Source organism: Acromyrmex echinatior, chromosome 7, assembly GCF_024713525.1.
Source record: "Acromyrmex echinatior isolate Ae372 chromosome 7, ASM2471352v2, whole genome shotgun sequence".
Lineage (NCBI taxonomy): Eukaryota > Metazoa > Arthropoda > Insecta > Hymenoptera > Formicidae > Acromyrmex > Acromyrmex echinatior.
In genome coordinates, this window is record NC_141858.1 from 762,691 (window position 1) to 778,920 (window position 16,230).

General features: G+C 29.9%; 1 protein-coding gene across 3 annotated transcripts in view; it reads left to right on the forward strand.

Moving 5' to 3' along the window:
- Ykt6 (YKT6 v-SNARE homolog) overlaps positions 1–14,082 on the forward strand; it is a 59,076-nt gene extending 44,994 nt beyond the window's left edge. For 2 of the 3 annotated variants that reach the window (XM_087407546.1, XM_087407545.1), the window contains one exon: positions 9,312–10,432. In XM_087407546.1, the coding sequence (XP_087263672.1) occupies positions 9,312–9,452 (141 nt within the window). In that variant the 3' untranslated portion in view covers positions 9,453–10,432. Of the gene's footprint in view, positions 1–9,311; positions 10,433–13,157 lie in introns of those variants that run through there. The other variant, XM_087407544.1, reaches the window with a different exon arrangement.
- Positions 14,083–16,230: the final 2,148 nt, after the last annotated feature.

The following is a 16,230-nucleotide window of genomic DNA, read 5'->3' on the forward strand; positions in this document are numbered from 1 at the left end:
TTCTGATCGAATTCAGATTTTAGTCCTCGTATAATATACATCCTCAATTCGTAATCCTCTATGTTTTTACCGAGTTGTCTGCATTGGTTTCTCAAAGCCTCAGCTCTATTAACGTACGCATCTACACTTTCGTCCTTATTCATTTTTAGATTTGTCAATTCACTTAATGATCTCGCCTTCAACTGCTCAGTTTCCGCTGCCATTTTGTTTTTAATTAGATTCCATAATTTATTTGCATCCTTTTCGTGACTGTGACTTCAATAATTGAGCTTTACTCATCGTGTTTATCATGACTGTACGTGCGGCGTAGTTATCGTCATCCCAATCATTCCATAGCTTAAATTTTTCCGCATATCTTTCATCATCTTCTTCTGGTTTGTCGTTTGGCCTCACATTCATTACTTTTTTCCAAAGTTTCTTTGTCCTTAAGATTCCTTCTATTTTTTCGCTCCACAGGAAATAATTCGTGTCGTCAAGCGGTTCCACACAACTCAAATTCCAATTTTCAGCCATATTGAAAATGCGTCTTTTTTATGCTCAAGCAAACTCACGATATTCGATAGCCTCACTCGGATACACTAAGCCAAAAACACGGATACATTAAGCCAACCACGTTCTGCTACCAATTTGTGAGGATAGGAGGCTATCGATAAAGAATATCTCTTAATTTAACTACGTAATAAAGTAAACTCTTTAATGGCTGTGAATGTACGATACATCGCACTCGTGTGTATACAAGGAATAATATATATAGTAGGGCGTGTCCAGAGTTGCCAACACCGAAGTTGTCAAGTCACGATCTCGTACTGCCATCTACCTATCTTCGAGATCGTTTCCTATTGGTCTCTGAATCCTAGTAATTTTTATGTCTGCTTATCTATACCTATTAACAAAAAATCTTATATTTATACAATAAAAACAACCTCTCACAATTATTACACAAAATGGAACCTTACATGGCTAGACGAGGGAGTGACAACTCAATCCACCTTCATTCATTATGGCATTCAGGTTGGCAAAACAAGTGGTAACAAATCAAAGATGAATTCTATATCGAAAATCAAATCGTTACTTTAGTATGAAATACAAAAAAAAATGAAAAAATAAAAAATCGAAAAGGCAAGCCATTCACCTGTCAAATCATGAAACGTTATAATTACAAATTAAAAATAATTCCGCTGGATGTCCGCTGATCGTGTTTATATTTTTATTTAGTTTTACTTAGTTTTACTTGCTGAATTCGAAAATCGTAGTTAAAATTATCCTGGTCCGAGAAATTTTTTTCACATTTTGAACAGAAGAAAGTAATGGTTAATTTTATCACTTTCTTGAAACATATCTGCTAATTTCTCTTTGTTTTTATAAAAATCCGTTATTATTAAAGTCTTAACTTGCACTGTTGAATAAATAAGATTTTGTAATGAAGGCTGTTATTGTAAAGCGTTTATGTGAGTAAAAAGTCCTAGACCGATGAAATATCTCGAAAATTAAAAATTTTTGAGAGAAATGTTTCCTGCAAAAGTTGTAGAGTTTTAAATGATTTATTCACTGATCTGGTTAGTCTGACCTTAAGTGGCATCGCCAAGGTCAGATCAAGGGCGCATTGATTTTTTCACACCTTATTTTTGATTCTAGAATCTAATAGCTGATGTCAAGAGCTTTTCAAAACACTGTGATAAAATTATTTTTCATTAAGTACGTCACTGCTGGAATTTACTTGCAACTTTCGGTCAGATTTCGCGATTCACACTCACAGTCCCCCTCTTGCCGCTCGCTGTATATAGATATATACAGCCGATATTTCTCTATCTTAGATAGCATGTTTTGAGGTTAACTTCGCTGTCAAACATCGAAGTCATTCTTATCAATCACGGAATAAAAAGAACGAGATCAAACTCAAGCTGCTAGTCACGAAAAAGATAGGCTCGAAACACGGTTTCGAAAAAAGCGCTATATGGAAGAACAAATTCAAGTGCTCCTATCGGAAAAAAAACTGTCAGTTTAGAGGATTTGATAAATTTTTTTTTATTTTCCTGTAATTTCCTGTAAATTTGTGTATTTTCATACGTAGAGTATATTTTGAGAAGCAAAGTTGTCGCTCAATCCCGTTTTATTTTTTTTTTTAATTTCAAAGTTTTTTAATAACTCGGTAAATTAAAAAACGATAATTTAATAATTAATGATAATTTATGACTATGCATGAAAATGTGTATTTTTCAATAAATATTGATGCATTTACTATTTAGTCAAATAAAATGAAATTTTATACAAATTGGAATTTCTGCTTAAGAATAAAACTTGCATACATGTGTATTTCGTATGCATTATCATGTATATATTTCTAACTTTTCCCGTAACGGCACTAAAATCGCAATCTATTTTCCGCGATGTTCCATACTATGTTTCATTCTCGAGTTTGATTTTTTTATTCCGTGTTGTCGATGTATATTCTTAATCAAAATTCAATCTTTGTGTGGAGAGTCGCGCGTCCCTTGGCAGGGTGGGAGTGAAAGTCGCTTTCATGGTAGAAGGATTACATGAACCTAGTTTACACCGAGAGTTCGATCCGAGTCGGAATGTAAAAACCAACCAACTGCAGTCGAGTATTCCCTTGTCATTCAACTGTAACAGGGGAATGCACGACTGCAGTTGGTTAGTTCTTGCATTCTGACGGATCGAATCCTCGATCTTGTAAACTAGGCCATTGTGTGCTCAGTTTGAAAGTGTCTCTCTCTGCTTCTTGCTTATTCGATGACCGTTCAGATCCCAGTTTAGTCAATCTTAGTTATTGTCTTCATCGCACGCACATCATTTAGATTCGGTCTCTTTTTATCATGTATCATCTAGTACTACCAACGTTTCTTGCGTTGTATGTTCCTATCATAGCTTCTACTCACTTTAACGCGCTTATTGGAGTGAGTAGGAATTATAATAGGAATTGAAACACATTTTAGAAATATTGGATGGGAAAAAGTTCGTGACGTTTTTTTCACTAGATGACATTAAGTGCTCAGTACTCGGTAACGACTAATTATATCGACAACACTAGACGTGCGTTTTAAAAGTGACATTTCAACCTTTGTTTTGAGCCGAAAAAGATTGAAATCGGTGAAGTGGATCAAAAGTTATTTTATTTTGAAAATGGATAAATAAATAAGAAAAAAATTCGCTACATTTTGCAGTTTTACTATGATAAAAACAAGAATGCTGCACAGGCTTGTGAACAAATTTGTGCTATTTACGATGAAGATACTCTATCAAAATCAGCAGCATGGAAATGGTTCGCTCGTTTTCGTACTGGAAATTTCGATGTAAAAAATGAACCTCACTCCGGTCGACCAATCACTGAAAAGTGATGAAATCATGGAAAAAGTCGAGCGTGATAAGCATGTGAGCACTGTGGAGATTGCTAGGGAACTAGACATCGACCACAAAACAATTTTAAATCATTTACACAAAGCTGGATACAAAAAGAAGCTCGATTTTGGATTCCTCACGAGTTGAGTGTTAAGAACATGATGGACTGAATCAACATTTGCGATACGCTACTGAAACGGAATGAAATTGAGCCATTTCTGAAGAGAATGATAACTGGTGATAAAAAATGGATACGACAATCGAACTCGCAAAAGATCGTGGATAAAGGAAGGAGAGAAGGCACAAGCAATCGCAAAACTTGAATTGACGACGAAGAAGGTGATGTTGTGTGTGTGTGGTGGGATTGGAAGGGAATCGTTCACTATGAGCTGTTATCGCCCGATCAAATAATTAATTCCGAACTCTACTGTGAACAACTGGAGAGATTACAACAAGCAATTGAGAGGAAGCGACCAGAATTAATCAATAGGAGAGGGGTGTCATCTTCCATCATGACAACGCTCGACCACACACATCTTTGATAACTCGGCCAAAATTGCGAGAGCTTGTGTGGGAAGTCTTAATGCATCCACTGTATAATCCTAACATAGCACCCTCAAACTATCATTTGTTTAGGTCTCTGCAGAACTCTCTTAATGATGTAAAGCTGACTTTAAAAGAGGCCTGTGAAAATTACTTGAAGCAGTTTTTCGACCAGAAACCACAGAAGTTCTATCGCGATGGGATTATGGTTCTGCTCCAAAAATGGCAAAATATTATTGAAAATAATGGAGCATATTTGATTTAAATAAATTGATTTTAATACTCTAAGAAAAATACTTGAATTTTACTAAAAAACCGCCACGAACTTTTTCCCACACTCAATATATACTCAAAATATCTGTATTTTTTTTTTTAGAATTTTTCATAAATATGAATTCTGAAATATTGTAAGATTTGTATAAAAAAATTTGAGATATTTTCTAAACAGTTATAAAATGATATAGAAATTTTTAAAATTCAGAATTTTTTTATATGTGAATTATAAAATATTGTAAAATTCATATAATTTTCTATAATTTTCTATAATTGTATATTTATTTATAATTATATTGTGATGTCAATATATATACAATTATGTATAAAACATTTTTCCCGGGTAAATGAACAAATCAATACATAAATAAATAAATAAGTACAGTTGGTACCAACAATTATACCAACGAGTTTAGTTCGGCGAAATCCTCCTCAGGGCATCTATGGAATTATTTCGTTCTTTTCTAGAAAATACAATAGAAATTTAAGGAATAATTGAATAATTCCAATAAGAATCCATTTCGAATAATTTCATAATACATGCTCTATTAAACTTTTGAAATCACTTTTAACACTTGCTTAATAGTTGATGTTGCACTACGCTTCGAAACGAAGAGAGAAAAGGAGCAAAATTTCAAGATAGCAAAATTTGACGAAGATGCATAGAGATCAGTCATAGTAACATCATTTATTTTTTCGCAGTTTGCAATTCTGGGTTTTGAACAGTATCTCGACTCGCAAAAATTTCATAATTTGGCGTAGTTCCGTAATTTGCCCAAACTGAGCACACCATGTCCAATCCTTTCTACCATGGTCGCTTTGCGTGAGAAGTTGTATTCCTTGAATTCGTTCATCTCATACTCCTTTCTGTATCTATATCTAAAATTATTGACTCTTCATGTAAAGCAGGGAAATAATTATTAACAAAAAAAGTTTGAAAAATGATGTCTTTTTTCTACTATATAAAACAAAAATTTTCTGCTTTAAGATATATTTTACAACTTTCCACGATTCTCACCCCATTCTCCCCTGTCAAGAAGCGCTGCTTAAGAGCGCGCGATTTACACGCGAAACAACTCTCACCCCACTTTCCCCCCTTGCTTAGGAGCACACGATTTCCACACGAAGTGACTCTCATTCCACCTCCCTCCTGCCAGTCGCTTCGTGTGAAAAGTCGGACATCCCTTGGCAGGGAGAGAAGTGGGGTGGACTTCACTTCGCGTGGAAAGTCGTAAAATATATTTTAAAGCAGAAAATTTCTGTTTCATATATTAGAAAAGAGACGTCATTTTTCAAATAACATATGTTATGGTCAAGATCATCGAAACTGACTTCCCTATTCAGCATATTTACTGTTTTTTTAAATCGAAGTGTTTGTATAAATATAAAGCAATTATTACACTAATTTACAAAAATTTTGTTTTTTTATTTTACTTTAAACTATGTGTCTCTTATAGGTTTTCACAGGCTGAAAATGACGCCGCAATTGAAAAAATTCTAGCACATCAAATTTCCAAGATAATTGAGGTTTAATACGTAAAAAAATGATTTTTTTGCGATATTTGATATTTTTTTGTAAAGAAGGCTAACATTATCTTAAAATTTCGATCATGAATATATTATTCATTTCCTATCAAATGCATTTTTTTTTTTTTTAGTACAATAGCTTGCTTTGTAACTATGACACACACACAGTTTATTTTATAAAATAAATATATAATTGCACATTACACATTGTTAAGTTTTGAAAAACAGTTATGTATTTTTGAAAAACAGCTATGTATTTTCACCAATTGATTCATCTTATTCTGTGCATAAAAGTATTAGATATAGTTATCAAAATATGACCTTCAAAATTTCGCATACATATAACACTGTCGGAGTTCTTATATTTGAAATAGCTCCTATCTTCAATCCTTCATTGGCTAACATGGCTAAAAAGTAATGAGTAAAGAGTAAAAAGTAGTAGTTGAAGTAAAAAGAAATGCATTTTATAGCGAATGAACATCGTGATTTCTGATTGGAATTTCACGATAATGTTAACCTTTACAAAAAAAATGTCAAATATTGCCATAAAAGTTATTTTTTACTTATTAAATCTCAATTATCTCTTGGAAATCTAACATGCTAGAATTTGTTCACTTGCAGTATCATTTTCAGCGTCCAAAAATTTATAAGAGACACGTAATCCAATTCAAAGTAATTTTTTGCTAAACTAGTGTCATTTTAATATTGAGTCATCTAAAAAATATCCGCGGTTTTTCGTCACTAGATGGTGTTGATGGTCAACACATCTAGTGACAAAAAACCGCGGATACTTTTTAGATGATTCAATATATTATTTTATTATAATTTAAAACTATCATAAATAAGAATAAGTAACACAATAATTTTTAAAATACGAAATTGTTTTTTATTATTGTTTTTTATTTAATAAAATATAAAATAATGAAATGAAATAATTAATAATCAACGATCGAAAAAATTTTTGAAAGTTGCAAGTGTTACAAATAAAAAATAAAATATATTAAAGATAATATTGTAAATTAAATATCAATTTATACGTTAATACTGCATATTATAACTTTTGTATTACTTAAAAAAGAGCTTTTCGAGCTTGGCTTGTACATGTGTGTCGTGACAATTTATTAATTTGTTACAATAATGTAATTATATTATTAAACGAACATTTCGATCCTTAATGTGATCCTTCTGAATGAGTAAAATTAAAATCGTATCATACTGTTACTTGTTATCATGTATAAATTAAGATATCTAATAATTTAGAATCTTAAGATGTAGTAAAAAGAGAGCCCTTCCTACATTACTTGTTATCTTTCATGTTGTGTTCGGTGTTAGTTGTAATTGTACATTTGTGCACCCGCATATATTTCGTTAGTCGCATCGATTATATGACTCTTATCCTGGTGTTCTTCTGTTCAAATTTACATCGTCAGAAGAATCATAATTTCCAGACCAAATACTAATGTGTAATACTGTAATTGTATGTCGTTATCAAATGTTTTGTTTTAATTATATGATGTGTAATCTGGTTACCTATGATTTCTCTGCTAATTTAACTGTGCGAATATTAAAAATAATTAAAATTAACGTGACTTTCCTTGTCGATTGTCAAGTACAAAATAAAAATCATTTTGTGTATACATGACTGTTAATTATTGCCAGTAGATCTAGTAGGGAACAAACAATCCAGGAAATAGAAAGATAAGCATCAAATAAATATTCGTGATTTTGCTTGTTTTTAAAAATATCTATTACAAATAAATATTTGGTGTCAATGAATCTCTTCTCTCATCTATAGTTGCGGCATAGCAATGCAGAATATTGAGACAATAGCTATCAAAAAATTATATTCTTTTTTAAATATGTTGACGATATTTTATTGACCATCCCGAATGATGAAATAAATGAAACACTCATGATGTTCAATTCTATTCATGAACGTCTACATTTCCATGGAAACAGAGACAGAACATTAGATTAGCTTCTTAGATGTCAACTTAATTAGAGAAGAACAATGCATCATATTTGACTTATTCAAAAAGAATACGTCGGGTATCTTAATTACTACAACATCCAGTAGTACACAAAAAAGGAATTATTTTTAGAATAGTCAACAAATAGTAATGTTAATAGTACATTCACGATTTTACTTAAAAAATATTAAAGAAACAATTGACATTTTACTAAAAAAAACTGCTATCTAAATTTCATTTTCAAAATCATTAATAAAAGATTACAGTTTTACATGTATCATAAAAAAAACACAACAAAAGTAAAAATGACATAGGAAATATAACTAAAAAATTTTTCATCATTCCATATATAAAGGGCATATCGAACAGATTTACTACTATTGCTAACAAAGTCAACATGCTTGCTGCTTTCCCTTGCAAACTAAACAGATCATTACTACAGGCAATGATAACACGAAAAAAATTAATAAATGTGACGTAGTATATAAAATAGATTGCAAGGACTTGTGAGGCCACGTATGTAGAACAAACGAAAAGACTAGATACTAGAGCATATGAAAGACATCAATAAAAGGAGCGGTTCTCTCTCAGTTATCTCGGAACATAGACCATATCAAAATGATGATTTTGATTGGGATAACGTGCGTAACCCAGATAATGAACCGTATATAAAAAGAGCAGTATTTGAAATGATACACAATAAAAGGCAAACATTAGATCTTAACAAAATGATACCATACATTAATCCTTATTTCTCTATCCTGAATTGTTTGTCCTCCACTAGATCTCTTGGTAATTAACAATGAGACAATACACAGGGTGTTTGAAAAATAATGATAAATATTTCATATAAGGACAGAATGGACTAAACTGAAAAGAAAAATTCTCTACCATTTTGCATTTTTTGCAATAGTTAACAAGATATTAGCTGCTAAAAATGGTCGAAAATTCAAATGTTCAGTCACAACGAAGATCCACAACATGGAAGATAACAAGTAATGTAGATAGTAGGAAGCGTGTCTCTTTTTATGTCTTAAGGTTTTAAGTTGCTAGATATCTTAATTTATACATGAATAACAGTATGGTACGATTTTAATTTTATTCATTGAGAAGGACCACATTAAGGGTGGAACATTTGTTTGATATTATAATTACATTATTGTAACATTTGAGATTAATAAATTGTCATGGCATACACGTACAAGAGCCAAGCTCGTAAAATTCTTTTTTAAGTATTGAATTATAATATATTCCATCGAGCTATGCAATACAAGTTTATATTACATTTTTTAAATTAACAACTTTATTCTTAAAATTCTAGTACTACTTATAAAAGATTCGATTCTGTACAATAAAAACTACTTATAAGTACATGTTGAATCTTATAGATACTTATTATAATTATTCGAAATTATAACTAGTTAATTTGCAAATACAATATATGAAATATTATTTCTTATATATGAAATATTATTCAAATCCTAGAAAATAAAGTTCTAAAAAATTCTAGAAAATAAAATTAATTATTGGATTTCACTCGGATTTTTTAAGTACAAATTAAATCACATATTAAATTAGATCTTATCCTCAAATACAAATACTGCACAAATATTCAAAATTTAATGTGATACTTTTTACCAGCACAATACCTTAGAAGCTGTGTTGCAAAGGGGAGAGAAGCTGGATGATCTAGTCTCTAAATCGGAAGGACTCAGCGCTCAGTCGAAGGCGTTTTACAAGACCGCACGAAAAACCAATTCCTGCTGTAGTTTAGCTCCTTAAAATGTTTTCTTCCTCTTTCTTTTTTAGCGAGCTTTGCCGCTTCAATATTTCATAAATGTGACTTTATAATCATTGTGGTATAGAAATGCAAATGAATATTTATATACATAATTCATGGAAAAGTTAATGCAAAAAATAAGAGGGAAGAAAGGGGAAAGAAAATTTAGCAAATAAAGCGAGATAATAGAAAGATACAGAGGATATCTATCCATGTTTTTTAGTGGAATATATATAATTTAATAAATTTTGAATTGAATAACGGGAAAAAAGCAAACCACTGCCGGTTCTTCCCAGTTAAGTGAAATTTTTTATAAGAATGTTACACGCCTGTAGAATTTATTTACTCGCGAGAAAACGGTCCTAAGCAATTGCATATGAGAATTACTTCCGAGATGAGTTTCACGCAAGGAAAAACAATCGGAATTCCCAATGTTAAAGTATCGCCTTAAACACATTCCGAATGTTAATTGTGCCCTTTTTACGTGTGAAAAAGACACAAGTGCAATTTGAGGTTTATTATAATATTTATAACAGCCTCGCGGATCAATAGATGCAACGCGATAAGGATAACTATAATTGGATGAACGATATATTTCTGTTCAAACAATTAGGCTCCAGTCTAATATGATCAACATGAAGTAATCAAAAAGTCTTTTTGACAAAAACAAAATTTTTATTAACACTAGAAATCATTTGCGATTTTATAATTGTACTGAGTCATTTATATTATAATAACTAAATTCGAAAATATTGCACCAGATATTCCAAGAAGATTGTCTAACAATTTTTTAAATGTTTATACGCAAACCAGTCTTCTTATCCTTTTTAATTTGAATAACTATATATTTATCATGAATTATATTAAAATGATTATCAATGTTAATTACACATTTCGTCAAATTGATCAATAGGCGATAACATTTACGATTATTTGTCATTTGTAAGTAAAACTCTAATGATGTGTCTTGGCAAAAAGAAAATATATTCTATGTATAATATTTAAGTGACAATTGTAATCTTTATACTATGTATGTGTTGAAGAGTATAATGAATCAGTAAATATATATTAATATATTTTTAAATGTTAATGTTATTATATGATGTATTCATAAAAAGGAAATAATTTATACATATGTAGTATGATACATATGTAGTACTCACAACTGTGAGGTAAATTTATTTAGACGTACATTTAGACGTTTATTTTACACACGCGCGTAATGTTTTTGAAATTTTGGAAATTGTCTAAGGTTAATTGCCCGATTGCAATCTCTCTCTCTCTCTCTCTCTCTCTCTCTCTCTCTCTTAGAGAGAGAGGGGAGAAAGAAAGAGAGAGTTTTTTTCAAGTCTTGCTTAGAGTTAAAGTAATGTTGATGCAATCGAGCTTAAATACAATAAGTATATTCCAAATCACAATAGGTATAATAAGCTTTAAGCCGTAGAATATTGATTCTTGAAAAAAAATTATTAAAAATTAAACTTAAAATTCAAATGCGTTACTGACTTTACTAACGAAGTTAAAATTCTATCAAAAAGTCTATCTCAAGTGGTATTATCTCTTTATTATTTATTCTAATGATATCTATTAATTCTAATGATATCTATTATTTGTATAGAATATTTAATATTAACTTAAAATGAACAAGATAACACAATTTTGTAATAATAATGTTTTAAAGAAGAATTAAATAATTACTATTTTGATGAAGAGAAAATATCTTGGAATGAATTGTTATATCCAATCGTACCAAATCTTAAGCCGGTTATTATAAATTGTGATATAATTTTTTTTAAGAGAGAAGAATTAAAGAATTGGAAGATCTTTCAATAGGAATACAAAGGTTTGTATATATTTAGGTTTTTATTGTAAAAATAAAAATTAAAGCTAGTACTACTTGGATTATATTCTTCATTTAATTTGGTATAGGATTTAACTTGTCGCCAGTTGTTAATATCAAATCTTTTATATGAATAATATTAAAAATTTTGTGGAATCTAACTTGGCGCCAGTTGTTGATATCAAATTTTTTATACAAATGATAGATATCATTAGAGTTAAACAAATAATAAAGATTGTGTCACTTGAGGGTTTTACTTTTTATTTTTATAGAATTTAACTTGGTTAGCAAAGACTGTAGTACATTCGGGTTTTAATTTTTAATTTTAATTTAAGTTTTTTCGAGAAATAATAATTTTTTATAGAGAGTTAAAGCTGCCATTCCTTGGGTTGGAATAAGAAGATCAATAAGAATATTTTTGAAAAAGTAAAAATATCAAGACGATTTCATATGTATTTTTCGAGAAATAATAAGAAATATTGTTTGAAAGAGAATTAAAGCTGTTATTATTTAGATTGAAATAAAAAGATACATAACGTATCACTAAGGTTCTATTTGAGAAGCACATATTTTTAGTTTTTTTTACTTTTCTTAAAAAAGTAAGTTTTAATACATACGATATATTGTATATATATATAAATTCATCCACAATTCATCCGTGGATTAAAACAGGGGGGTTTTTAACATCGGTACAACTAGTGCGATACATTGATGAACCTCGGAATTCGCGAATTCCCGTAAATTTCGAGATTCGCGTGCTCTTGCAGACTCCGATGCGTAGTAAACATTTATGAATTTTTTGCTGCAATATTACAGATTTATGCTGTATAGGAATTGCCTTGAATTGCGTTCAGCAGAACACAACCGTTTTGCAATCGTTTTATGATTGTCTGCTGAGATAGGATCATTCCTCTTAATCTAAAAGCATAACCCAATCAGCGCGAAGAAAACTTCTAACAGTTGCAAAATAAATATTCTGCTGAACGCAGTCATTAATAGTAATGCCCGGACCCCCTCTCAACTTTATCTTTGTACTAAAACTTTAGTAGTCTTAAAAATGCCACTGAATTAAAAATGTGTAATGTCGCTTAATATTAATAATGTCATCAATAGTTAAAACTTGAAATTGTCGTATTTAATTGAATACTCAAACAATTACATTATCTGTAATATACAATATATAATAAAAAAAATATAATATAAGTTTTAAAATACTAATTGAATTGTTATTAAAGTATTGGATAAAACTTAAATTAAGTATTCATGATGATCAGTTAATGTGAAACGTGCTTACAGTAAAACATATTACAAGAGAAAGTGTGAGAGATCAAACGAAATTATCGTCATTAAATAGGGAAAAGAATACAATAAATAATACTAACAGAATGTAAATAAATTAAAAGCTAACAATAAATATAAATATTAACTATAAACTTGGAAAAATCAATCTTCTTTTAAAATAACTCATGATATAACGAATCCAATCATATCAATATTCTCTTTTAAATTTAAATAATTTTTTTGTTTTTTAATGTAAATGGACTGAGATTAATCGCTTATTTAGTATTTTCTTCATCCAAAATCTTAACATTGTTTCAATCAAATTCGTGATTGAATTTTAGTCTGTGTTCGTAACAGAATGTTGTTAGTATGTCTATTGATATAATTATGATGTTCTGATAATCTAGTTTTTAATGATCGTTTCGTTCTACGTATGATGCATCACAATTCGAACAATCAATTCTATATACTACATTGGAATGTAAGAAAGAGACGTAATAAGCGATTGATCTCAGAATCAATTTACATTACATTAACAAATAAAAAAATGGTTTAAATTTACAAGAGAATACTGGTATGTCTACAGGCTATCTTAGACAGCTTCGGTAATCTTATGACGCTCATACAGAATACAAGAGATCCGGCTCCGACTCCCGGCGAGATAATATTTTTCGCAATAAATTTATTTACAGTTTTTGAGTACATTAACATCTTTCTAATAGGATGACATCAAATTATTAAATTGCTTATCAATTCAATTTATGGTATTTCTGTAGTAATTTGATTACGTTTATAAGTTTGAAAAATCATTTCGGCGCACAGTTTAAATAACTACATATTTATTATATAGATTCACATAGAAATTATTTAAAAGCTTCAACCGTAATAGGCATTAAAACTCTTACTTGTTTATGAAACGTATATGGTCTTAATAAATCGTTTATTATTATTTATTAATTTTTAATGACATATTATGTATTATTTGTATAAAAAATTTGTTATCAACAAGTATAAGTTTAATCCCACCAAATTAAAAAGTAAAACCCAAGTAGAGAAAGTACTATTTTTATTATTTACTTAACTCCAATAATATCATTTGTATAAAATATTTGATATTAACAACTGACGCAAAGTTGAATCCCATACTTTTCTTTCCAATCAAAGTAATAGTACTTATTTAATTCTCTTTCAAAACATTATTATATCAAAAATTGCGTAACCTTACTCAATTCAAATGTTAGTACAAATAATTAAAGAAAGAAGTAACAATATAAAATTAAAAAAAATTTAATTTAAATAGAAAAATTTTGTATTTAAACACTTGCTAGATTAAATAAGGAAAACAATTTAAAAGTAATAATGAATTTAATCTGAATGTTTTTTAAATTAACTAAAAATAAGTTAATATTTTTTCTTTGTCGAATTGTACTATATTTCGAGATCTCAATGTATATATGAATTTAATAATGTATTATTCGTATGTTAATAATTGCAAATTTATATTAATTGTCGATGTCATCGTTGTAAAATTATTCCTGGACCACCGAAATCCTATTGTTAGTCACAAAAATTTACTCAGGATTAGCCGTCTTTAATAGAATCTCGTGCCAAACTGTCAACAACTAACTTTTAAGGGTGCATTCCGACTTGCGCATGAAACGCATGGACTGTATTACTATTGCACAGAGCTTCGAAATCGTTCTGTTTTGTCAATGGGTATGAAACGCTTTGGTTATTCGAAACGATTTTCTGCGCGGTTTGCTCATTAATTATTATACAAATTATAAAAATACTGAAAATTAAAAATGTTATATTTTAAATTATATTATATTACTATACAATAATATTTTATTATTATTATATCATATTGCTATACTGTTATTACATATATTATATTATTTCATAACATTTTTAATTATTAATTAAAAGTATTTAACATAACTTAATATAACATCAAAAACTTTGAAAATTGACTTTCAAATTTAAAAACTCGTAATTAATTAAGATGAAATAAACTAATTATAATATAAAATAAACAATTTTTAAGGTTTCAAATTATTTATTTCAATTTTGTCGACATAATATAATATTCGCTCCATTTAAGAGTCACAGTACTACGAATTACATGAAACATATAGACTGCATGAACGCATCAGACGCATCATAACTGCCTTAAGTCAAAAAGAAGCAGCCAATGCGCAGAGCGCAGGGAGGAGCGATAAGAATTTAGTACAGACAGTTAGTACAATTTGTAGAATTTGACTGATACCAATCTGAAAATAAACTTTAACGAGTCTATTCCCCGAAGAGACTTTAGTCGGTAGAGCCTTTAATAGTTTGGTACTACAACTTTCATATGTCAGATCGGAAATCCAACCAGGAAATAGAAAGAAGAAGAAGAACCTGCGGAATTCGTAGCACACAAAGCGCTTTCGAGTGCGCAATGGCTAATTCGAACCATGGATTTAGGAATAGAGGGATGGAGTCTGAGAATGCACATGAAGCGCGGAAGACAAAATTAACTAAACTTTACTAGATTTTCGCGTTTCCGCAGTTTGAAGAGATCAAAACACACGGAACAGAACGCGGAAATCTAGTAAAGTTTAATTAATTTTGTTTTTCGCTTTTCCGCGTTTCTGTATTTCCGCGCTTCATGTAATGGCACTCTAAAGTCCTACTTTAGGCGAGGGAGGGTAATAACTCAGACACAGTATATACAGTAGCACAACTCTCCTGATTTTATGTTGGCCAAAATGGAGTGCGCATGCATGAAATTAAGTTGCCCGTCTCTTTTCCTCCTTTTTTTGCTCTCTCTCTCTCTCTCTCTCTCTCTCTCTCTCACACTCACTCACTATTTAAGTAAGTTTCAATATTCCACTTAAACATTTGTCTTTCAAGCATACATGGTTCAGAGTAGAAATTTAGAGGGAAATATTATATTACGTATATTGTCCATTTGGTGAAATGTGTGAGAAATCTCAAGATTGGTCTAATTTTTGTGAAAAAGTGATGAAGTAAAAAAGAGAACAAAAGTAATACAGAAAACCGAGCAAGAAAGATTTCTTTTTATTTATTGTATTTTAAACTTATTTTTTGGACATATGATGTACATAATTTCTTTCATATTAGCTTTCTCATAATATTTTCACAAAAATATATAATTTCACAAATATATATAATTACATAATATTTCTTTATACTAATATACATTTTTAAGTTAATTTAATATTTTTCTTAATTTTTCTATATTTTTTCTTTATTTTTCAATATATTTACAATTTATTTTTATTAAATTTAATTTAATTTTCATAAAATTTAAATTATTTCATTGCAATATTAGGTTTATTCGCGTCGCATGCTCTAATATGCTCCAACATGTTCCTGCAATAGCACTTACTCGTTTCTACGAATTCGTTGGATTACGATGCGAATAAATCCAGTGAGTTTTGCAAGGAATTTTGACAGTGAAAAAAGGATGAAAAGAGAAAGAAGTTTAGGTAGTAACTGTGGCAATGCTAGATAACTTATTTATTTCGCACTCCGCATACGCACTCCATTTTAGCCAACACTAACATTAACGGTGCCGACAGAAAGTTGCGCTACTACATATATTGATTCAGGCATGCGGAGAAAACCGTTTTCCGCCATTGGTTTCAAAT